This window comes from Corvus hawaiiensis, chromosome 21 (genome assembly GCF_020740725.1).
Source record: "Corvus hawaiiensis isolate bCorHaw1 chromosome 21, bCorHaw1.pri.cur, whole genome shotgun sequence".
Lineage (NCBI taxonomy): Eukaryota > Metazoa > Chordata > Aves > Passeriformes > Corvidae > Corvus > Corvus hawaiiensis.
In genome coordinates this window covers 3,935,046-3,960,143 of record NC_063233.1, presented here as the reverse complement: position 1 = coordinate 3,960,143, position 25,098 = coordinate 3,935,046, and the positions used below count along the sequence as shown (strand labels likewise).

Here is a 25,098-nt window from a genome sequence, read left to right as displayed (position 1 = left end):
TTGATACCACAACAACACCACCAAAGCACTCCAGGTCCGTAAAAGAGCCATCACCGAGCTGCAGCTGGCGGTCCCCCCCGACTGTGCTGAGGTTTCAATTGCAATTGCACTGAAATCAAAGATGTTCCTCGCACCTCGACAGCATTTAACAGCCAGCAGTGGCCAAATCGAGTTGTTACCAGACAGGGCTCCTGGCGGGGTCGTTTCTTAGCAGTATTTGAAGCTCCCATGGCTAAATCCAGCCCTATCCGGACACAGCAGCAGTGCCTACCTGTGCTTGGCAATGCTTAACGAAAGCAAGCTGCTCTCTCCTGCACAGGGACACCAGTGAGCAGCGAGGGGCCGGGGATCCACCAGAGCCAGGGCTTGGCTTAGGAGCGGTGCCAGGAGCCCCGGGGCTGGTCGGCACTGCCCAAGGAGCAGCGACTGTGTGTGATGGGAGGGCGTTTCAGCAACACCACGGACCACAAGAGCAGAGCTCGCGTCAGCAGGGAGCGGTGCCACCGCCTCTGTGGCGGCAGCCACATCCGAGGCCAGGCAGGGTCCAGCTCACGGCGTTTAACTGCGTGTCAGGCGCACTCAGCATTGCCACTCTCAGCTGTCTCAGCTGCTGCACAGCCCCAGGGCTCCTTGAAACACGGGGTAATTAAATAGGGCCATCTCGGCTGGAGTCCCTGGATGGGAGATGCCCGGGGTTACACCCATGCTCTGCTGTTATGTTAAGGGTTGTGAATGGGGCAGAACCTCCATTTCCCCTGTGTTTGCAGCTGGCACACTCCAAACCAATGGCTGTAGCGATGACAGCCTTGTCCCTGCTCCAGCCCCGCTGCAGGATCCAGAATGGGAGGCTGTGCAGAGGAAGGATGGAGCCACGGGCAGGGAACACCCACACCTCCAACTCACCACCTCCACTTAGGGACGGCAGGATAGCCAGGGGCAAATTGTCCCCGTGCTCTGGCAAAGACCCAAAGCAGGCAGCGAAGAACCTGCCTTTGACGGCCTGCGCTGTGCCAAACCAGTCAGCAAACTGGATTTGCCTTATTTGAGCACACGTGGGCACCGGGCAGTGCTGGCAGCGCTCACGGCACACTCCTGCAACAGCTGCTTCTGCAGGCGCTGCCCTGAGCCCGATGCACGGTGACAGATGACAGCAAATTGCACTGACGGGCCCTTATTGAATCAAACTGTCAGGAGGCAGCTGCTCCGTGGCCGATCTGCCGTGAGTCAGGGTGCCCAGCCCCGGGGGCAGGGATGGAGCCAGCTCCTGCCAGCAGCACATGGGCACCGGGACCTGGCTGTGCAGCTGCCTCGGCAGAGCCTGGAGCCACGAGAAAGGCTCTGCCGAGTTCCAGGGTCCCCACGGGATCCCCGGGATGGAAATTGAGAGCAGAGAGAGAGAAAGCTGAAAGCGCAGGGAAGAGATCCCATTTCACCGAAGAAAGGGAAAGTGCAGGAGGCAGAGTGTGTACCTCTGGGAGATCCACATCTACGGAGTAAAAGCTGCACGAGGAGCAAATTCTCACATTGCTCTCAAGCTTCAGACAGAGAAGTTGGTGCTGAAGGATGGGGAGGAAGAGCAAAGAAGCAGAGAAATGCTCTAGGAGGTCACCTTGAACATCGTGCTCTTAGCTAGAGACAGGCTGTGGTGCCACCAAATTCAGTGGGTTTACCTCGATGTGCACCAGTCGAGGATGTGGCACAGGGTATCTTACCTCGTTTTCTCACAAGCACAGACCCAGCCAGGTCACTTATAAAAATATATTGAAAATAGATTGACTGAACAATTACTGGAAACGTCGGCTCCTTCTGCCTCGCAATACACAGAGAATTAGCACAGCTTTAATTGCACCAGCAACTCCACCAGGGCAGCAGTGAGAGCTGGTCAGGCAATTCCAGCCCCTGCAGTGCTGGTGAGCACGGGGAGCTGTGGCACACGTGAGGTATCCACCACAGACCCACTGGTGTGACCACACACGGGCCAGGCACAGACGTTTAGTGAGCACTGGGCATCTCAAAACCTGCAAATGGGATGTCCCAGAGGTGACAGAGTTCAGGCAATAATGACAAGCCCTCGGCCAGAATGAGCCCCAAGACAGGCTGTACCCCAGGGAGCTGCGTCGGACGCTGGCTGAGGCTCCAGAGGTCTGTGTTTTCATTCCACTTCAGCAACTCTTGTCTGCATCAACACCATCCTGCTACCTGCTTATTTGTAGTAACCCTGGTATTACTGGCCTGGCACTCCCAGGGCTGTGTTTCACATGTTTATTCAGTGTGTGAACACAGGCACAGGTGAAGACTCGATGTTTTAGCACCGGTGACCCAAACAGCAGCAATCAGGGACTTTTTTCCCCATCCCTTTTAAATCAGTGTAAAGACTCAGCCATCACATCAATTCTTCCCTCTCTGAAGGCTCGCCAAGGGCTGAAAACCGGGATTGCCACCACCCCAAAAGCTCCTGGGGTGGCATCAGCAGAGGCACAAACCAGAGTGTTCATGGCCTCGCACATTCACACGTGCAGCTGGCTCGTGGGGCAGCGCTTTGGCACCCTCCCCCAGCACTCAGACAACCAGCCCAGAGGCACAGATCAGCAGAGGGGTTCCACACAGCGCCGGGGGCTGCAGGGCCATCCCGCAGCACGGCATGCACAGGCTTGGAGCTGCACATGTACACAAGGGGAGCGATGGGCTCAGCCCTCCCAGAAATCCCGAGACTTTACAGCATGCTCCTAAATCTCTGCCCTCACGGATGAGAATTAAACCTGGGAGTCTTTTTCCATAGTTTCTCATTATCTGCAAAGAAACCGAGCGATGATTTGCCTGAAGGAAAAGGAAAGTTTGGCCAAGGGCAGGGATGGAGGGATTTGCTGTTTTTGACTGTAACTGTGGTCAGGAAATGGTCCTAGAGCTCATTTTCAGCTCCTCCCTCTCGATAACATCTACCATACGCAGGCAGTGGAAAAGAAACAGCCTTTGATACAGGCACAGCAGACTTTGATTCATCGCGGGGCCGTTGGCAGCTATCGCTTCACCCCGGCTTCAACCTGGGATTGACACCAGCAGCAATTCCCTGTCCCTGCTTGACTCCCAGTTAAAGCCTTTCCAGCCCCGATGGGGGAAGTAACACCATTCCCACCCACTCCCGCAAGGATTAATTAGCTATTTATGGAGCGCTCCAAGGTGATACCGGTGCTGCAGACAGGAACAATGAAGCCGGAAATTGGTAGCTCGTTACTGCTGATCTGAAAGTTTTCCTTCTCTGTGCCAGAGGACAACATTTCACCCAGGATACCTGAGTTGCAGGCAGCTAAAACTCTTTAAAACTCCACGGAATGAGGTCTCAAATGCGGCAGGGAATAAGCCTGTGCTACGGCAAACCTGGGAACTAATAATTTGTTCCCATCTCCAGCTCCTCTGAGCCTGGCTCTAAGGTCAAACCAAGCTTTTATCTTCGCCTGTATTTCAGTATGCTGAGGGGAAAAAAATAATATTAGAGGAATAAATTAGCATGTGAAATGTAATTTAACTAATTAGCTCACTGGAGTGGAAAATACTTGCTAACCACTTTGAAGTCAAACCGACTGCACTTACTAGGACATCACAGAGGAGAAAGGGAGAAGGCAAAGATGGGGAGGCCGGCAGGACAGGCTCCGGAGGATGCAAGTACCTAAGCGGGACAATGAGATTTTCCCGATTTCTTCTCACTCTGTAGAGCGTCACCAAATGTCCAGCTCGGAGAGAGCAGTGCTGGGAGAGCCCCCGGCTGTGCTGCTCTTCCCTGACCCGCATTTACCGGGCACTGCAGCAAGGGGGGCTTTCCCAGTGGTTTCCGTCACGACACAGGGCCGTGACCGCTGCATGGCACCAGCCTGGGATGCCCTGGGATGCCCAGCCGTGGGTGGACCGACCCATAAGGCAGGAGGGATGCACTGGGACCGGGCAGCAGCATCCCACCCCCGCGGGGCATCGGCTCACCGCTCCCTCCCAGCCCCGCGGGCTCGCACTGGCAGGGAGTGGATGTCGCCAATTAAGCTGACAAACAGCGAGCCATAAAGCTCCATCATGTCAGGGAACTGCCTGAGATGCCACAAAAAGCCGTTATGTCACTTGCAACAGCCTGCTCATTGATTTCCCCATCTCCCAGACATAGAAACTGTTGCTCTTTTATTAGCAAAGCTTTGGAAATCCCTCCCCATCATAGCAAAAGAGGCAGCCCGGGCAATTTTGCAACTGCTGCGGCTGAATTATGAAAGGAGGGATTGACAACCCCACTGAAAGCTGTCAAGGGAGGCAGAAACAAGAGCCTTCTCTGCCTGATACACAGCACCACATTGAGGGGAACCTGGGGGGGATGTTCCCCTTCCAGCTGGCCACCCACTGAACACAGGCATGAGCACCTCCAGGGCTCCCCTGCCAGCTGGGGAAATGTCCCCAAAGGAGACGCAGTCCGTTGCAGGGGCAGAGAAGTTTCCCTGAAAAACAGGAATCTGAGATGTTGACCCAACAGAGTTGCAGCCCTGGGAGAAGAGACCTGAGCCAGAGGTTCATGTTTTTGTGGGGTGTCCCAACCTGGGCTTTGAAGTCAAAAGTCTCTGGGAATCCAGCCTGTAAAGGTTAGTTGTGTGTTCAGTGAATGGATTTGCAGCAGGAGGAAAGCCCATTTCTCAAGCCAGGCCTTCCCACAGGGATGTCCCAGACGTGATGGACACTGACGGACAGGATCCTGCAGAAGAGCCCCAGGTAACGCAGCCCCATAACTTTTCCCAACCTGCCTGTGCCATCTCCAAGAAGAAAGGAAATTAATGAGCCTGAAATAGAAATTAAAGTCCTGAAATAGAGGGGGAAATGCCAACACTGCTCCCTCCCCGCTGCCCACGCAGACCGGGGAAGCGACGGCAGGAGATGAGCAGGGACCTGCGGGTGGGTGTGAGACACCAAACCCTGCCTGGCTGAGGGAATATTTCAGCTCTGAAAGAGGAGTTTCCCCATCACCCCACAGACAAAAATGCCACTCAGGATTTCCCTGCTGGTGTTTCCCCACCGGGCTGTGTTTTGCAGCAGACGGAGCTGCCAGCGATGGGGCCCGCTGTGCCCCCGCTTTCCAGGAATGGTGCCTGAGCACGGAGAGGCAGAGCAGCCCCTGATCCACCTCCTGCTCATGGGTGCTGCCAGCCAGTGCTTGCCCCTGGGGGTTTCATCCCACTCTGCCCAGTGCAGGAGAGGGCAGGGGGTGAAAGCATCCGTGGGCCCAGAGCTGGGAGATGTGAGCATGGCTGGGAAATGTGAAATGGGGATGCTGGAGATCAATTCCCAATGTGACTCCTGGCAGTTTGAGTTCCCACAGGGAAGCACTAACCTCTCCTGTCCTGCACTAATGCCCCAGCCATGACCTGAGGGCTGGGGACACCCTGATGTGCCAGTTACCAACTGGTACCTCACCGTGACACAACTGCCAGGACTTGCTGTCACCCAGCAGCCTCCAGAGAGCTCGTAGAAATTGTTAAAAACCCAACCAACCAAATAAAAACCCCCAGCACTAACACATTGCACAGCCCTCTTAAAAATTATTTCCCTTTTCTGCAAAAAAACAGGAATATGACAAGCAAGCAGAGGTCCCTGAGCGACCCAGGCCAGGGCATTCCCCGTGCCCGCTCCCAGCCGATGCCCAGAGCAGGGAGGGAAGCAGGGAAACCTCCACCTGTGTCGGGCAAACCCCGAGGATCCCCCGCGCTGCACCAGGGGCCGCAGGGAAATCCAGCACCAGATCGCACTGCTGAGCAGGAATGGAGATCTCCTGCCGCAAGCCCGGAGAAATCTGCTGCTTAGGAATGGAGCTGAAGGAGAATAAAGCACCCAGGCGCTGCTTCACCCGCTGCATCCCGGGCTCCAGCCACCTCCCACCGCCCGGCTGCCCTCCCTCCCTCCTTCCCAGGAATGCTGCAGGAGGCACCTGCGCTTTCGGGGCGCGCTGCCCACCCCCGGCACACCCCGGCAGCTCCGCAGTGGCCGTCACAGGTATCCTCATTATCCTCATTAGTGCAGCAACACCGCCGATCCTGGCAAAGCCCCCCGGGGTGTTTCTAAATATAGGAGGCTCCCTGCAAGTCCCCTGTGCCTGCAGGGACACTCAGGATGCTGGGCTGGGGCTCCCCACCCTGCCAGGATCCAACACACCGCCCTGCAGGAAAGTACTGCCTCCTCTAAGGGAACTGGGCTCGTTTCTGTGCTGTCATTTCACCTCTTTAAACACACACATAATGCTGAGGAGAAGGTAACAGTGATTGTGACAGATCAGTTGGTGGCCATCGAGAAAATCCAGATTTAAGGCTCCTGCAGTGACACTACACACCCTGAGCACACACAGCAAGAGCTGGGCTTTCCCTGCTCCAAAAATCAAAGCAAGTTTTGCCTCAAATTTTAACAGCACCTGGATCACACCCAAAACCCTTACACAGGTGCAACACCGACTGCTCACCGCCCACCAGCCCTAAAAAGCATTGCCCCTGATTTTTGGGTTCTCCAGTAGCTTTATCCCACGGTCCCTCATGCACAGTCACATTCGGGGGGTCTTTCTGTGGGGGGCAGAGTTACGGCAGCAAGGGGAGCCCTCAGCAGGAATCCCCTGACCCACATTGGGAAAGCTCTGCCTCAATGCTGCAATCGACACCAGTTTTTGCATCGTGAACCAAACCCTGCAGCCGCAGCAGAGCGAGAGGGCAGGACCGATGCCCACGGAGGGTGACACCAGGCAGGGCAGCCACCAAGGTGTGTGAAGGCAGAGCTGCCTCCCAGGCTTTCACACCCGCCAGCCACTCCAGGGCAGCAGAGCCAGGACACGCACAGCAAACACTCCCTTTCGCATCGAGCTACAACACGACTCTTATTGCACACAGAAAGGCTTCCCCTCCCTCCCAAACCCCTGCTTTCGTTTTGGTGCCCTGGATTTGGCAAGCGCCACTGTCTGCCTCAAAATACACCACTCCAGAGAGGAAACGGTCACATCTGGAGGCGGTGCCAGCTCTTGGCATCGTCAACTTTGCCAGAAGTTCACCACCCCCGGATGGTGCCGGGGTGGGGTCACAGCACCTCTCTGCCCCTCACACACCCACCGTGTCCCCGAGCCGGCCCCGGGCTGGCAGCTCCCTTGCCTTGTACTTACATCGTCATCCTGCACGCTCAGGGGGATATCCAACATGCACATCTGCACAGGCTGCACCAGAGCCTTCTGCACGTTGAACAAAGGTTTTGCCTCCATCTTCCCGGGGATGGAGGGGCTGCTCATCCTCCTCTCTCTCCTCCGCCGCTCCTCTCCCAGGAGCAGGTCCAGCCCAGGCGGCGAAACCGATTGGAGATCTCTCTCCCCGTCCAATTTTGTCAGCGCATCTTGCCAACAGCTGCTGCTTCTGCCGCTCCTACGAGGTCTTGTTTCCTCCCTCGCGAATCAAAGAGCGGCGAGGAGCTGCACCGGGAGCTGAGCGTGCGCGCGTGTGAGCGAGTGCGCCTGTGTGCGTGCGTGTGTGCAGCCGCCGCCGCTCCCGAGGCTGGGGAAGCAGCCTCTGGCCAGCCTGCCCCGGCTCCCTGCCGGCCCCCAGCTTCTCCTTTTTCTCGGGATAACCTCGGTGCTGGCTCCGGCTGCTGCTCGGCCCCGCCGGGAGCTCCCCAGCCTCATCGACATGCGTGGCACTCGCCAAGCCCGCGCATTGTCTTGGAGACACACAACAGGTCCTGCCTGCTGTTGGTTTCTGATTATGATCAGACCGCGTCTGCAGCACTTACAGCATTTCCCTCTGGCTGTTGTGACAGGCAAACAGGCAGAGCTGGAAGGATGAGGGGGTGTGAAACAGGGGGAGCATGAATGGTCGGAGCTGGAGCCTCCGCTTTTCTTCCCATCTCTTCTCCCATCCCTGTTTTCCATTGTCAGAGGCAGTTTCAGCTCAACGCCTTCCTGTACTCCAAGGACCACAGTGAGGCTTAAATAATTCACATCCACAGAGTGCTCGGGGACCTTATGGCGCTGGGAATGCAGCATGGCACTGAGAGCCCATCAGTACTGACGACCACCTCGTTTGTAGGACAATTGTGCATGGAAAGTTTTGCCCAGGTGAGCATTCCTGGCTGCCTTTCCCACCAGAGCACCTGCGAATCCAAACCGGAGCTCTGCTAAAGGAAGTATGGCACAAAATGGGGTGGGTTTGCTATCAAAAGCACCTTCCTACAGAATTTTCACCAACAGTAGCAGTGAAATGGGAGTCTCGACGTGGAGCAACTCATGTATCACCTGCAGACATGGATCACACGGAGGTTACTGCTCTCACAAACAAGAGTGAACCTGGGGCCAAGTCCATGAGCCATCACCTCACCCTCAGCAGCTGCAGAGCCCAGGCTCAGTGACAGGGGTGACACCCAGGGGTGTCTCTTCCCAGCGGGGGCAGCATTAGAGAAGCACTTTGGTGGGTTCATCTCTTCACACCCAACCAGGGGGGCCCCTGGGGCCAGCTGCGTACCCAACAGAGGGGCCGGGGCGAAAGGCCAATGGAAATCCCCACTGCCCTCAAACAAACAGGAGTTTATGTCCTTACAGCTGCCCTTCTAGCTGGGCCCGGCAGGAGCGACATAAATAGGGAGAACAGACCCTGCTCCAGGCAGGCGCTTTTGGGTGGTTTTGTGGGTGCTACTTTGAGGAGTCTCTTGCACGGCAAAGGTCTGGGACCGTGCAGACTTTTCCCGGTTTTCCCAAACGCAGCCGCTGCCCGGGGCCACAAGCGCGGCTCGCAGCACGCCCGGGTGTCGGAGCAGAGCCGAGGAGCCCCGCTGAGCCAGGCATTCCTGCGGCGTTAGGTAAGCTGGGCTTGGCGAGCCCCGCTCAGCGCCAAGCCAGCGCCGGGCTGACTCATCCGCGGAGGAGCCAGAGCCAAGACGCCGGGGTTAGAGGGGTCTCACACACACACACACACGGACCCTCCGTGCCACTTCCCAGCCGGGGCAGAGTGTGGGACTGGAGCGGGGTCTGGCCCATCATTCCCGGGAGAAATGCAAGGATGAGAACACCAGCCCGTACATGCTGCAGGAATGGGGGCTAATGGGCAAGCCTGGAACGGGACCAAATAGGGATAAACCCACCATAAATTAAGTTTTAACTGGAAATTAGGCAGATTTTTTATCCACCATATGGCTGAGATGAGCAGCACTGCAGCAGCCCCAGGAACGGATTTGCAGGGGAGGAGAGAGGGGAGATCACAGCTGGAGCACGTGGACAAGGCAAAATTTCCAGGGCCATGCCTCAGCTGCTGACTGATAGAATTTTGGCAGCTCTTTTCATGCCACAGAGGCAGTGCCACAGCCCTGGAAACTCCCTGGCACAGGCAGTCTGTCCTGCTCCTTCATGATTCCCTGGTGACTCAATGCAAAGCGCATTCCCATGGAGGACTGTCCCATATTTCACCAGCACCAAACCCTGCCCTCAGCACAGGCAGTGCCCACAGCTCTGGCTCCAGGAAAGGTGATTCAAACCTGTGCTTCAGCCCCAGCTCAGGTTACTCACCTGCCTGCAACAACCGGTCAGCAGAGCTCGGCTTTCCAACAACAACTTTCCAGTAACAAGCTGGGCTTGTTCAGCTGAGATTGCAGCTTCCAAACATCCTGAGAAGGACACAGATTTCACACTCAAGTGCCAAAATTTCCAAGGGCTACCATTCCCAGGAACTCATCAACCTGTTCAGCAGCTGATCTGTACCACAGGAATTGGAATCTCTGCAGAGGAGGTGTGCAGGTGTGGGAGTCTCATCACCTGCTGGTGCCCTGGTTTCCGGGGCTTCCCTGGACTTCAAGGGGTAGGGACAGACTCAGAGGTTGCCACCCCAGAGCACACAACTCTGGCAGGGGCTCAGTCTGCTCTGCTGGTCCCCAGAGCCCAGTGACATCCCACCTGGCAGCCATAAAGATGCCAAAAGGGACAATCCTTCTGGAAAAGTCACAAACCACATGGGCAGACTGTGAAACAAAGCAAAACTCCAAGTGCAAGGAGGGACACTAGGCAAAGCAGCAGCAGCAGAGATTGGACAAAAGAAGAGATGCTCCAGAGAACCATCTCAAACCAACAGGAACGGGACACGGTGGATTGACGGGACATGGGAGCTGCTGTGCATGGACTGCTTCGGTCAAAGGTAGCCAGCCAGATATTGTGGGCATTCACCCAGCCCCAGACATGGTGTGAAACCTTCCCCTCCTCCTCTGGGGCCAGCTCATGCATGTCCACCCACCAGTGTGCCTGGCCACCTGCCTCAGCCACCGGGGAAGGTAACGGTCCCTCAGCAGAAACCGCCAGAGTGGCTTTGAACCCTTTCCCACTGGGAGATCTGCAGCAGAAATACAAAGCAAAGAATCCCCCACCGTCAAACCAGCCCAGACAGGATGATCCTACGCAGATTTCTAAATGACGGCTTCATCCTCCTGCTCCTCCAGTCTGGCTGACGTGAGTGGAAACCGTGCTACGATCCCAGCTCTGCCGGCAACAGCAGCCGAGCACCAAAACCATCCCTGTGCACGGAGCCATCCCCACTGGCACAGGACTGAGCTGCTGCTGGAGCCCCACAGCAGCATGGGCCAGCCTTGCCTGGGTGAAGGAGGAATCTCCTCCTGGTATTGCCTCTGGAGGACAGGGAAGCCCCAGCACAGCCACTGATGTTTCCCTGCTTCATTTTGCACTGGAGCTTTATTGTTGCAGCTCCAGCTGAGCAGATAAAGCCCATCATGAGACCTCAGTGCTTAGCAACCATTACTGGGAAAATGCTGTTTTCCAGTAAGAATCTTGGCAGGAACAGAGCAACTGCAGGGCAAATTCATTGTAATTCCTGTGCTGGGTGCATCCTGCCCCCAACTGCTCCGCTGCTGCCTCAGGGAGAGACCAGCTCCTGCACTGGGAAGTGCATCCCCTCCTTAAGGTTCAAACAGCCTCTGTCACCTTGCAAAAACATCATTTTGAGCACACCACGACTGAACCTCTGCACAGGTGAATGCAGCTTTCAGGGACAAAGTCATGCACAGGAGGATTGCTGCAATGGTGTGAACATTTGGGATGCTCCAAAAACCAGCGGCCAACCTCTCCCATGATGCTGGGAATTCCTTGCACCCAGTGACTCACAAAAGCCCCCCTAAGGAAGACTGACTCCAGTGCTTGATTTCAAGCATCAAAGACCTCCACAAAATGAAAGAAATTCCCCAGGAGTAACAATGGCGAGTTTGTTTTTCGAAGGAAATTGCAACTCCATGCCCAAACATCACAGCATCCCGCGCCAGAGCGCGGTACTCGAGAGAAATAACACGAAACCAGCTGGTTTATTTTCACTGTGCGAGGCTGACAGAAAGGCAAAGGGGAAAGAAAGCAGCATGACGAGTAAATGGCAAATGGAAAATCCCAATAGCTCTTCCCCTTTGACACTTCTCGGTAACAGAAAGAGGGAACCTGGTTTCAAAACCACGGAAATCCCAACCCAACAGCGTTTCTCTGGAGAATTGTGGCATTTACAGAAGGCCTGTGGGTAGATTTAGAGAGGCAGTTATGGGCACAGATATGGAGATGGAACCTGGTGGGACTTCCAGGAGACCATGAGCAGGTAGGATACCTATTTCCCAGGGAAAATCAAAGGCACCTCGGCACCTAAGAGGAATCTCAAATGGGATAGACAGAAGCACCCACGATGTCTTGTCCCAAACTAGTTGTGGGAATAAATCCCATTGATTTGAATCTGCACTCTTGTTTTCAGGCATTTATTTGGAGAAGCCACTGTCATTCCCTCGAAGTCGCTCCTGAGAGCAGGCACAGCCTGTGCCGCACCTCACGCCTCTGGAAAGCCCGTCTGGCATTCGGCATCCTGAATAAATTCCCATGCTCCCCAGAATAGACACGTATGCAAAATTAATTCACAATCAAGCCCGTGCGAAGCATGAGACGGCCTTTTAATAGGTGCAGAGCAGCAATTACCAGCGTGGAGTGAAAGCCAACAAGCATTAAAGGAGGGGTGGGGGGAAACCAATTAGTTTCCTTGGGATTCCTCCACACATTTGCCACTTGAGGGATTTCCATTTCCACGCTCGCCTGGGGGCTGACAGTGCACCCCGGGAGCCAGCGTGTCCCCGTGGGGAGGGGGATGCATCCCCACGGCCTCCTCTGTCGTGGTCCCCGGGATGCAGCTGTGCTGGACCGGTCTCCATGGAGACTGTCACCGCAGCAACGGGGACCTGCCGTGCTCCTGGGGCTGGGGAGGATGCACAGGGGACCAGGAGCACCGCTCCCACCTAGGAAAGGGAACACCGGGTACCCACACGGCTCCTTCCTGCTTCCCAGACCGTTCCCCTGCACCGGCAGGGAATCCTGCCTGCGATCCAGCAGCCTCAGCCCCTGCCTGAGATCAGTCCCAGGGGAGCTGGGAATATCGAGCTGTCACGGTGGGTACGGCACCGGGAGGGGGCCGTGCTCGGGGCTGTCATGGCAACAGTTTATTGAGTTTCCATAACCTCCCTTCCTGCAGAGGTGGGGACAGAGCCCGGGATGGGAACACCGCTGCAGCAGCCCCCGGGTGGGCAGAGCTGCTCCAGGAGGGGATTCCTGCCCTTCCACCACGACACAGCCATTCCAGAACCGCTCACACGTGGGGTGGGGAAGGACCCCGCGTCCCCGGGCAGATCCCCGCTCCCTCCTGCCCCCCGTTCCACCCCACTGCCAGAGGGAAGGAGGAGGACAGGACCACACGACTCCCTGCAGTCCGTGGCTGGTCCCACCACCCCTTCTTGGTTCACCCCAAAACTGTTTCCCACCAGATGAAACCCTTTCGATGACACCTCCGCGGTGTCCCCACCCCACGTGCACCACGAGAGGGAGACCCGGGCGTGGCTGTACTGCCGGGAAATCCCTGGCATAGGGCCCACACGTGTTTGTGCCTGGATTGCTGGGCTGTCTGTGTCCCTGCACGGCTGCCCCCCTGCCCAGGCTGGGCACACACGCCAGGCTTTGGAGCTGGCGCTGCACAGATGTGGGACGATGCCACAAACTGCCACGTGCCCATCGCTGTCCCCTGCAGCTCCAAACCTAAGGAAAGGCCTCATCATTTCCCAGAACACCTGCCTGACAGGGGAGCCTGCAGCACCGGCAGATTGGGGCCAAGAATAAGCTCCCAAGTGTCAGCACATCCTGTCCCCTCCAGGGCCAGCTCTGGACACTGACCTTGCAGGGACCAGCAAGGCTCAGCTGTCCCCACACCAGCCCAGCAGCAGGACCAGGTGCTTCCCACTGCAAATATCTTTGCTGGAGAAGAGAAAGAGCCAGGGGAACGGAGAGCTGAGGGTATTAGCAAGCCATGACAATCCCCACTGTTACCAATCACGATTTTTCCACAGGGATTTATTCCACCTGCCAACAGGCCAGAGCAGCAGCCATCTGTGGTGAGACCGGGCTGGCAGCAAGGCCAGGGCATCTCTCTGGGCACATGTCTGCAGGCAACCAGAGCTGGTGCTCAGCACAGCACAGTCTGGAGCATTCGCCAGAGATGGAGCATCCCCTAATTCACCCACTTGGCCGAGCCCCCAGCGCTGGGCAGGGCTGTTCCCTTCAGCACATTTTCCAGGGCTTAGCTGGAGCTTAAACAAACCCAGTGGAGGAGGTTCCAGTCTCCCCAGCCCTGGAGCTTGCTCTCCTCGTGCTGTTTAAAACAGCCCCAGCTCCTCACACGTGCTTTAACCCGCATTACACATGGCCAAGAGGTTATCTGCAGATCCACACCACTGCTCCCCATCACTTGGCAGACAGCAAACCCCAGGCTCCAGAGATAAGAGATGTGGCTTTGGCAGCCTGGAGGTTTCCAGCCATACACCCTGAGCCAAAGGCTCTCCCAATCCTCCCTCTTCGTGCCTGTTTTGCAGCCTCCAGGGATTAAAGAAGTCTCCACCATGTGCAGTCCCCTCTCACCATTTTCTTTGGATACCTTCCAATAGCTTTACATCCTTTTTTCCTTATTTCCAGGGGGCCCCACCAGCGCGGGGAACACCACAGAGGAGCAGCACATCCCCCCTTGGGCAGCGCTGCAGCCTCTGGGCACACACCCGGGCGGGGGCTGTGCTGGAAATCGGATGAAGCTCATTCCCAGGGGCCCTCCATTGATTTCCGTTGCCTGACGACAGGAAAGCTTTATAATCCTATTAACTAAACACCCGTTCAAGCAGCACTGGGAAGAGTGCAAAGGGGACTTGTATAAGCAGTCACAGCCACCCCGTGCAGCACCCAGCTCCAGTAAATACTGGATAAATGCCCCAAAAGCAGCGCTGTGACACCCACAGTGGCCAGGGAGGGGTCAGTGGTGGCCACCACAGGGAAAAGTTGGATGCCACCACAAAACACAGGCTCTGGCTGCGGTCACTGAGCCAGGAGACTTTGCACAGGGTGCCCACACAGGCAAACTCACAGGAGCTGGCCCCTGAACTACTGACAAATATCACTGCACCTGGCCCTACTTGTGGGTGTTTGACTGCAAAAGATACACAGCTTGGGCCAAAATATATAAACATTCCGTGGGAGAATGGGAATTTCCTCGCTGCTTTCTAAGGAGAAGGGATACATTTCATCACAAGAGCGCAGCCCTCTCCCCCAGTTAGCATCGGCAGGCAGAGGAGGGGGAAAAGGCCATAAATCGAGCTTGCAGGGGATGTAAAATCCCAATTTCCGAGCCAGTCCCAGGCAGCCAGAGCCATGCTGCATTTCCATGCGAGGGGGAGAAGCTGCCAGGCTCCGCTGAGCTCCAGGGAAACGCTGCTGAGCCGCACGCAGGGACAGGGACTGGAGCAGCCGCGGGTCCTGCGGCCACACCTCCCTCCAAGTGCCACATGAGGGGCTGTGCCACCGCGCACAACAGGGCTGGATGCCCGGCTGATGCCTCGTCCGGCTGAAATCCCTGAGGGATCCCTCCAAACGGCAGGTGGGGATATCCGCAGCCTGGGGAGGAGGGTCTGTGCTGCGGCAGGAGGGACTCAAACGCCTTGCCAGCAGCAGAAATGCACCTTCCCCGGGCTGCGGGAGCGTTTAGCAGCCATCTCCCCTTCCTCTGCCTTTAATTAGTTATTCACACAGCACTGCAAAGTGCCAGGGCTGGTATTTCCCAGGATGGGTTATGGATGCAGAGGCACAGGATGGGCTCTTTGTCCGGGGACACGGTGTCACAGCACCGCCAGCAGTGCCACACACGCATTGACAGCACAGGAGGCTGGGCATGGTCTCCTGAACAACCCCTTCCTCCTTTTGGGCTCACCCCAGTGCGGCAAAATCAGCTGCCCTCCACAAGCTCTGGGGAAGGAGAGTGTCCAGTCCTCCCACACCGGACACAGGCTCTGCCTTCCAAACCCCCCACCAAGGCACAGTGCTTGCACCAGCCTCGTTATTTTGGTGCCACCGAGGACGGCACAGCCACCAGAAGAGCCTTCCTGTCGCCATGGAAATGCTGAACGGGAGGGTTTGAAGCCTGCTGGGACTTTCAACCTCTGCCAAGAAAAACAGGGCCCTTAAACGAGGGGGAGATTTGTGCTCCCTTTGGCCTGCTGGGCGTGGGGCAGAAAACGTGGGACTTCTCCCAGGGTAAAAACCTCATGGGCTGAGATAAGAACAGTTTAATTCGTGAAAAAAAAAAAAAAAAAGAAAAATAATAATGATGATAATGATGATGATGATGATGATGAAAAAGAAAGGGCACCCAGCCCTGCTGCTCCAGCCTCCACACAGGCAGGGCTCAGCCCCATCCCTCAGCTGCTCCTGCCCTGGACCAGCTGCCCTCTCCCAGTGTGCACCCACAGATACCCCACAGCTGGGGCAGCAGCGCCTTTCTGGGCCTGCACAGCCAATGCTTTTGCACACCTCGACCACCGTCACCACCGTGGGAAGCCTCCTCCATCCCCTCCCAGCAGATTCCACCACTGGCTCTGCACCCGGGGCTGCCCAACCTCCTTGGAGAGGGGCTGGGAGCAGCCAAGGGCTGGCGGTGCTCCTGTTCCCTGTAATTCAGGAACATGGCTGTGCTCCTGTTCCCTGTAATTCAGTCCCCATGAGCAGGGTGTTCCTGCCTGCCCTGGACTTTGCCACACCACCCTGGCTGCCCTTTGTTGTTTTTGACGCCGGGGATGTCACCTCCCCGGGGAGGTGAAGAGCTGTGTTTGTGTGGGACACGGCCGAGAGGGACAGGCAGGAAACACTCGGTGGGAAATCTGCTGGGGGATGGAGCCAGCGAGGCCGAGGGGCAGGGCGGCTGCTGAAGATTTCAAAGGGACCTCCTGGCTGCACTGAGGGATGACCTCGACCTCCCCATTCCGTGCTGAGGGCTCGCACGGAGCCGGCCGGGCTCCTTCAGGACTTTGCAGGGTTTGATTCCTGCCGCCAGCCCAGGCAGGGAGTGGGAAACAGAGTGGGACTGCATGGGAGAGGGAAGATAAAAACAGACAGCAGATGTCCTGAGAAACCCATGAGCCAGACTCGGCTTGCAGGGTGTTATCTGCCCTCACGAGACCAGGCTCACACGGCCACATCCTGAATCCTGGGCACAGCATCACCTCTGGCTGTGCCAGCAACCCGCACATCTCCTCCAGGATGCTAGGAGCGCTTCTCCAGTGATCCCTCCTGACAGCGCTGGCCAGCCCACAGCAATAGCTGCACCACACCTCACTCCTCTCCTCCTCCCTTTCTCTTCTAGACCCTACAGGGAAGTGCAGGGCCTGATCTGGGATGCCTTGACATCCCACATGTTTTGATATCCCAGAGCTCTGCCACCACCTCTAAAGTTTCTGGTTTTCTCCAGATGCCACACAGGGCAGGACAGACCAAGGAAGGGCTTCTCCACCCTCTGACCCATCGGGGCACTGCCGCATCCCTTCCTTCTCCCCCAGCCCCTTCATTCTCCTTTTCCCTTTCTCCCATCTTTGAAATGTCTCTCTAGGCAGGGTGGTGAAGGACCCTGAATTGCAGCTACACCTATTCCAGGGAGCATGTGAGCTTCAGCAGCTCCAAGCACAGGAGCCACAGCAAACCCGGGAGCACGGAGGGGGCTGTAAATCCTTGCAGAGGATGAACTCCCGCTGCACTGTAGGGCCTCGAGGGAGCGGAAACTCTGTGATCCCCCAGCACGCCAGCACCGAGCCGCCTCTGACGTCAGCTCATGTCTACAAACATTGCCTTTGACCCGCGGCCAAGGAGTGCAGCGCAGCGGAATATCAGCGGAGACAGCGAATATCCGCGGAGACACCCGCACAGACCCGCCCCGGGCGCACCCGCGGTGCCTTGGGAGCCAAAAGGTCCCCAGGAAACCCAGCCACTTAAAAATGCAAATCCTCAAGGAAAACAGATGGGTGAACCCCACCGCAGGTCACGCGGGCTGGACTCGGGCGATCCCAGCAGGAAAACCTGTCAACATCTGGAGGCTCCGCCAGCGCATCCCGCGGCAGCCGGCGCCGGGCAGAGAGGGATGGATTTTGTTTGGGAGCACCCAAACAGCTGCCAGCAGCTGCCACTGCCACCCCTGAACGCCAGGGCTGTGACAGTCCAGCCACAGCACGTGGAAAATGCTCCCGTCGTGACACTGGAGGCGCGGATGCGGCAGCCTGGAAAGCGGCACCGGCACCTCTCGCTCCCGGCCCCGGCACCTCTCGCTCCCGGCTGATGGAAAGGTCACGCGTTCCCTGCTGTTTACGGAGCGCTGGGGGAGAGCTGGGGGAGGGCTTGGCTGGTGACACTGAGGACAAGCGCAAAAGGAAGCGGTGGATCAGGGGTTTCTTTTCATAGGAGGGACGCCGTGACTGACACGGCCTCTCCCAGCGGACCCACAGAGGATTTGGGGGCTGGACCAGAGGTGTCCAAGGATGGAGCTGGCTCATGTTACTCATCACCATGAAGACAAGCACGGCTTCTCCTGGGTGAGCGGTGCCCAAACACCGAGCTCTGCTCCCCACAGCGGAGCCCAGCTTGGCGTGCTGGGCTTTCCCAGGGAGCTGGACGCCGGCCCTGTCCACGCTCCCATCACCGCTGACCCTTCCCAGCGCTGAGGAAGCGAAGCCACGGCAATAACTCATAGGGAAAACAACAGTGCCATCTGCTGCACAGCCCCGCTGGGCTCGGGGCAGCCCCGGCCGGCCCTCGCAGGGCTCACACAGCCCGAAAGCCACACCGGGCACAACATATCCCCAGCCAGCGCCGAGCCAGCAGCATCACTGCAAAGGGAAGGCAGCCCCCCAGCTGTCCTGATGGCCACTCACAGCTGGACGGCCTCTGGTTTGCACGGAAAGCACAGGACAGCAGGATGAGGAGGCAGAGCAGAACAGAGAACGTCCTGGTGCCCATCTAGTGACTGCAGAGTGTGAAGGATACGGAGGAGGGAACAGGCTCACTTGGCAAAAGCAGGCAAACATTCACCCTCCTCCATCAGCACCCTGGAGCTGAGGCCCATCTTCCAGCCTCTCCACGTGCAGGGGGAGGGGGAAGAGGGAAGCAGCCCCGAACACTCACTGGGCCTTGACAAGCTCCTTCACACCATCCTGAGCATCTCCTTCGGAGAGAAATCCCAGATCCTGGCACTAGGCACCGTGCACTCCCCCCACCTGTACTGAATCACCCTGATATCCCAGGGAAACTGCAGGTGGTGGGGGCACCTGGGAGAGCAGGGTCAGCCTGAGGGAGCTGATAGCAGCTCCTCTGCCTCTCCAGGCTCAGCACCCGTGTGCAGTTGCCAGTTAACCAGCCCTGCCCCACAAGTGGTGGCAGCTTGGTGGCAGGTGAAGCAGTTTCCCTGCACACACTGCCTGGAAAGCGCGCTGGCATCCTCGTCAGATGGGTTGCTATAGCAATGGGAAAGGTATCAGAAGCAAAATCCATGGTGATGGATAGTGCAGATTGCTTTGGTGATCACCACCTGAGATCAGCAGTCCTGACTGCCCTGATCAGGTCCAGCAACCAGGCACCGTTTAAGGAATGACAGAGTGAAAACACTGTGAGGAGATGCAAAACACAACCCCAGAATAACCAAAGCCCTGAAAAGCTCCTCATTTCTTCACTGAAAGAGTCATCTCTGAGCAAACTGGCCCCGAAGATAATACAGTGCACTGAGCTCGGGGATGTCAGATCCATCATTACAACGTCCCAGAGATTTATTCTGGAGCCTGCAGCAGTCGCTGCATCCTCTGCTCATGTCTGATCAGCCCAGGCACAGACACAGGCGTGAGTGGGAGCTCCAGATGGAGTGGCTGAGCCATGCCGAGGAGGGACTTTGCATCTCTCCACCTGCTGCCTCCCAGCCCCTGCTGCCAGCTGGACCCTCGCTTGCTGTCACTTGTTGCCAGCTCGCCCCCCTGCCCCTGCAGAGCAACACCAAGAGTTAACTCTGAGCCACTGGAGCCACTTCAGATGCTGGGAGCAGATGAAAGGAAAGACAAAACCAAATCCAGCTCCAGCCTTGCTTGCCTGCACTCGTGCTCTCTGAGTCCTGCCCCCAGCCAGCCCCAAGACCGCTCATCCACCATCTGCTCCCTTCTCCTGCCCAAATGGCCAGAAAGGGAGAGAGGGGATGAGCCTGCTGCTCTGGGAGCTTGGTTCAGGGTGGAAGCCACTTTCTGACCCAGCTCAAGAGCAGGTTTCCGCTTTAAAGGCTAAAATTCACCCTTGCACATGAACCTTTGCTTTCACATGTCAGGACACCTGGAACAACACACCTGCAGCACTTAAAGATGAAAAAAAAATCTCCTTGTTTGCTCAGCTTATTTACTTTGTAACACTCAGTTTTACCAGTTGTTTTTGTGGGTCTTTCCCGTAGCAACCAGGGAGAGAAACATTTACAAGGCATGAAAAACGTAGCTGTACAGCCCTCAGAACTGGCAGGGTGCAGCTGCGGGTGCAGCTGGAAATTCCCCTTAACTGGTAGCCACAAACAACAGGACCTCAATGAATTGCACCCCTTAAAAGGCAGAGTGGCTCATCCTCTTCAGCAGGCAGAATCAGGGCTTTCAACCTCTGCTTTCCACCCACGCAGGATCCTGGGCTTGGAACAAGTATCTCTACGTGCCTCAGTTTACCCACATAAAATATATCTATAAATAAATATATAAAATGGGGTAAGCATAAAAAAGCAACAGGAAGACTAAAGCTGAGACCTTAATGCAAAACATTCCGTAGGATGCAACGTGCATCCCCCAGCCTGGGAGGCTGAGCTCTGGACATCTGTTTCTAGACAACCTTACACCTTTAATTTTCTAGATCTTCCAGCAAGATCAATCTTTCCACTCCATAATGATAGAGAACTCTTGTTCTTGTCCCGTGGCAGGGTCAGGAGCCAAACTCCAGTATTTTGGTTGCCCTTTGCCAAAGGGACATGCCACCATCCATCCAGCACGTGCTGGTGCTGGCACTAGGGCCTGCCTCATACACGTGCCCCCAAGACAGCTAATTCAGCTTTTGTTTATTAGGCTGGGCCAAGGTGAGGGAGGCCCAGACCAAACAGACCCACAGGGTGCAGGAGGCAGCTCTGGAATGCACATTTTCCAGTCCAAAAATGGATCCCAGCCCACTTCTCCAGCACAGCATCAGCCCTTCCCTTTATTCATCCCTGGTCTCCAAGGAGCCATTGCTGCCCACTTACCTTCCCACCACCCCCACAACGGCAGCAGCACAGACCCCCCTTCCCAGGGCTGGGATCAGGAGGGGAACATCAGAAGAGGAATAGAAAGTAAAAAGTCAGAGGAGCATCAGGACCAAACCGAGAGTCACGTTCTGGTGCCACCCCCAAATTTCATGCCTTTGCTCCATCCTCCTCTGCCTCAAAAGCACCAGTGGGTTTGGGAGTGCAGAGCTTTAGCTCACCTCGGCTCGATTTAGCTTCTGTGGCCTCATAAACACACCAGGCAGAGACAAGGGACCTGCTGATGCCACTTGGCCTGAGCGGTGCCAGGAGAGCTGGCCCTGGCTTGGCACAGCACGTAGCAGCGCCAGCCTGCCAGCAGCATCGCAGCACAGCGGCTGCTGCAGCATCGCAGCGCCTTCAGACCCCGTCCCAAACTGTCTCTCTGTCGTTCCCAATCCTCCACCTCCTCTCCCACCAGCCGCATTTACCCATTAAGCAAACAGAATATAAGAAAAATAAGAAAAAACATTGAAAAACAGACTTCCCCCAGTCCCTCGGCAAAGCTGCTGCTTCTCCTCCGCTGAAGCCCCTGCTGCAGACCAGGGGCGCGGGCTGCTGGCACGTACAGCGTCCCCCGACCCCAACAGGCAGCAAGGGACGAACACCTGCAGCTACAGACCCCCAGCAAGCCCCGCCAGAGCCCTCCGGCTCCCTGGCACGGCGCACGCATCAGTCACTCGCCGCGGACACGCGTGGGCCTCCCTGAGCCCCCTCTAACGAGGGTTCTGGAGGGGGCCGAGCCCGGCAACAGCGCACCGGGTCGGGGGAATTCGGGGGGACAAAGCCGGCGGGCGCCCCGCGCACTCACCTGGGTGTCGATCATCATCGTGCCCCGCTCATAGCCCCAGCGCCGCGCCGAGAGCCGCTGGCCCCGCTGCGGGTGCCGGGGCCGCACTCACGGCCCCGCCGCGCTGCCCGGCGGCCGGGGGCGATGCTCCGCGCCGGCCATGGGCCCCCGCCGCTCCCGCGGAGCCGCCAGCGCGGAGCGCCGAGCGCGGCCGGGAGAGCCGAGCGCGGGGCGGGACCGGGGCGGGCGCCGCTACCGGGAGGACGGGGGCGGCTCCCGGCTCTGCCCGGCCCCGTTCCCGGGAGGGTGGGTGCGCGGCTGCAGCGGGGGCACTCGTGGGCACCTCTCTGGTGCCACCCGCGCCCGTGGGCGCACGCACGGGCACCGCTCCAGGGGCACCCGGGGCACCCCTCCGCTCTTCGCGTGTGTTTTCCCCCGGGAGTGGGAGCTGCGGACGCCGCGGGGCTGGCAGGACCTGCGGGAAGGCACCGTGCAGACCCCGCCGGGGAGCAGGTGGTGTGGGTGGAGAGCGGCGCTGCCGTGCGGTACCAACAGGAGAAGAGCTTGGGGCCGTGGCTTAGAGACCCCCGGGACCCTCCGGGCTGTCCCCAGCCGGACCCCTCCAGGAGGAGAGGCCGGGGCAGGGAGCCAGGGCACGACACCGACACCCGGCTGCTCATCTCCGCTCAGCCCCGCACCGAAACGGGGCACGGGGGCACCCCCGGGAAGCGCTGCTGGAGCTGCGGGCGCACGGCCGGAGCGCTGGAGCGGGAGCTGGGGAGCCAGCGGGGTTGCCCTGGAAACAGAGCGGCTCCGGTCCGCATCGTTTGTCATCGTGAGGCCGATGACATGAGCCATTACAGCGATGGCAGGAGAAGAAGGAGCCGGGAGAAGCTGCGTCAGTCCATGGCCGAGTGCTCCCAGGCGCTGCAGTGCTGGTCCTGGGCACCTACACCCCGCAGCCACCCCCCTTTCTCCGGGGTCACAGCGGGAATGAGCCACAAGGCACAGCCCATCGCACCTGACCGTCCCGCTCCTCCGGGGCTCCGGGCCAGCTGAACCAGCAGCTCTGGCTGGGGAGCGCAGCCAGGAAAGGAAAAGGTGCTGCCAGGGCTCTGGCTCTGGCACTAGATGCTGCTACAGAGCAACATCGTTCTAATTATAGAAACGGTGTCAGTGCTCAGCAGTGAGAAAAACACGTACTTCAAAAGGTCTAGAACTGTGTGATTTGCTGCTGGCAAAACTCACTGAAAACCACGCCAGAACGAAAACCGTTTTTAAATGTGATTTGTACTCATCTGGCTCGCTTTAAATTGGCTAAAGGCTCAGCAGGGGAGCAGGGGGATGAGGTGGGCATACGAGCAGTAGAGATTTGTGGCTAAAACTGCGTTTCTACTCCTAGGGCTTTACACTAGTTTTACACAAAACAGCAACATTTGGTGGATCTATGTTTAACCTAAATATAGCACGGGAAAGTCAAGTCAGTACAGCAACACTCGTAGAGAAAGGAGGGAGTCTGGTGGGCAGGCAGACATTTAAATGTCACTCTTCAGATGTGTTTTTCTAGTGATGATTCCCTAAATTATTTGATTGTGTGGAGCAGAACCGCAGGGTTGGGGATTTACCGTGAGTAAAGTACAACCCAACCCACTCCTGTAACTCCTTCTCCAGTTCCTGCTGTCCCCAGAACGGCCTGTCACTGTCACTGTCACTCCACCTGGAGAGCAGCTGTTGCTCTGTGTGTGTCAGCCCTGGGGTCCCACGGGGACTTGCTGGGGCAGGAGGTGAAGCGGAGCAGGTGGGACTCAAGTGAGAAAATAATAACCTTGGTGCTAAGAGCTGCCCTTTGAGATAGGAGCAAACCCCCATGGAGTGACCCAGACTGGGCCCTGTGTGAACACAGAACAAGAGACAGAGACAGCTCCTCCCTCAGAGAGCCACAGGCTGAACAGGTGGGACAAAGGGCAGGGGAGTGAACCCAGCAGCTCTGGCAGGGAGCTCCCAGCCTTCCAGCTCCTTTCCACCACCGCGCTGCCTCAGCTGCATGAAGCCAGCCAGATGCACGTGGCTTTTCCACAAGCTGGTGTTGTGCAGGGAACGTGTAACTGATGTTCTTGCCCCTCCTCATCTCCCTCTGCTCAGTGAACATCTCATTTCCGTGCCCCAAAGCCACACATCTCACCCACAGAAAGTTTGACTAAGCCAGTCCCTTTGTAACTGGTGCTGTGTGGTACAAAACGACATTTCTGGTCAAAAATGTCAGGGAACATCAGCTGTGGGAGGGGAAACCCAAACAGGAGTGGAAAAGAGTCCTAATTTGGCTTCATGGAAATGATTCTTGTGCCCTCAGTGGGGAGAAGGAGAGGATCACAGCCTGGCCCCACCTCAAATCATACTCAGTGCTGGAAGTTTCTGTTTCACACCAGGCAGAGAAATTTGCCCTTTGGGGGTGGGTGCCCTGGGCAAGGCAGCAGCAGGGAGAAGGAAAGAAACAGCCTGTCAGATGGGTGCTTAAATCAGAGGGACAATGAATGATGAGTCTGTTGCAGCCAAGCAGAAAGGGATGGAAGGAACAAGGGGCCCTTGGGAAGGCAACAAGCCGCTGATCTGAGGCTGGGTTAAGAGCTTGACTGGCAAATACCTTGAGAGCACAATGACATCCCCAGGCAGTGGGGTTTACTTACATGTGGTGATTCACTTCTCATGCAGTTCCCTGCATTTCCAAATCCAAATTCCTTTGGCACAAGAACGCTTAAGACTACATTGTCCCCTGTGGTGAGTGGAGGAAGACAAGAGTGACACTCTGCTGCCTTCCTGCCGAGTGCCTCAGTTTCCCTGCTGTGCACTGGGTGTGGGTGGGGAATGCACATCAGAAAGCAGGTCCTGGTGAAGCTCCCACAAGAGCTCCCTCCCTCCTGCACACAAGCCCCAGGCTGCACAATCCAAACTGGGAGAAGGAAAGCTCGCTGCTGCTGGTGGGGGAAGGGGATTAATCAGCAGGAGATGACAACAGAAGTCCAGCCTTTCATTAATTAGAGGAGGGCACAAGCTGATTCAGGGAACATCTCCCACACAGCACCGGGGGGGTGTTTTTCTGCAGCCATTCTCGTGCTCCCTGGAGGCACTGGGAGTTTGTGGGTACTGCTTGAAACCACAGCCCCGTGGAGCAGAACTGTGTCACACAACACAAGCCATTCCCCTGGGGAGAAGCTGCAGGCCTGCCAGGAAAATAAACATGTTTGGCACAGCACAAACCAGGCCATTACCCTGTCAATCAGAGGGCTGAGGATTTGGCCAAAAGGCAGCTCGGATGCAGAGCTCAGACCAAGCCCTTCACAATTTTTTCGAAACAGGTACCCCAGAACACACAGACCACCCTCCATCACCCATCATCTCTGCTGCAGAACTCCTCTCACAGAGGATTTATGAGTATCTGCACAGGAATTCAATAATTAATGTGGCAGAATGAAGCCCTATGGCTGCAAACCCAGAACAATTTCCAGCAGAATTAAGGCACAAGGGGAATTGGCCATTGCCACAGCTGGTCTATGGATTTGTGGCTGCTATGGAACTTCACGTTTTTCTTGGAATCTGAATACTTTTCTACGAGACCTAGCCCAGCCC

General features: G+C 57.0%; 1 protein-coding gene across 2 annotated transcripts in view; it reads right to left on the bottom strand.

Moving 5' to 3' along the window:
* Positions 1 to 21,598, bottom strand: part of RALGDS (ral guanine nucleotide dissociation stimulator) — a 55,880-nt gene extending 34,282 nt beyond the window's left edge. Inside the window, exon 1 of one of the 2 annotated variants that reach the window (XM_048325392.1) lies at positions 21,496 to 21,598. In XM_048325392.1, the coding sequence (XP_048181349.1) occupies positions 21,496 to 21,513 (18 nt within the window). In that variant the 5' untranslated portion in view covers positions 21,514 to 21,598. Of the gene's footprint in view, positions 1 to 7,156; positions 7,411 to 21,495 lie in introns of those variants that run through there. The other variant, XM_048325389.1, reaches the window with a different exon arrangement.
* Between the last annotated feature and the right edge of the window lie 3,500 nt (positions 21,599 to 25,098).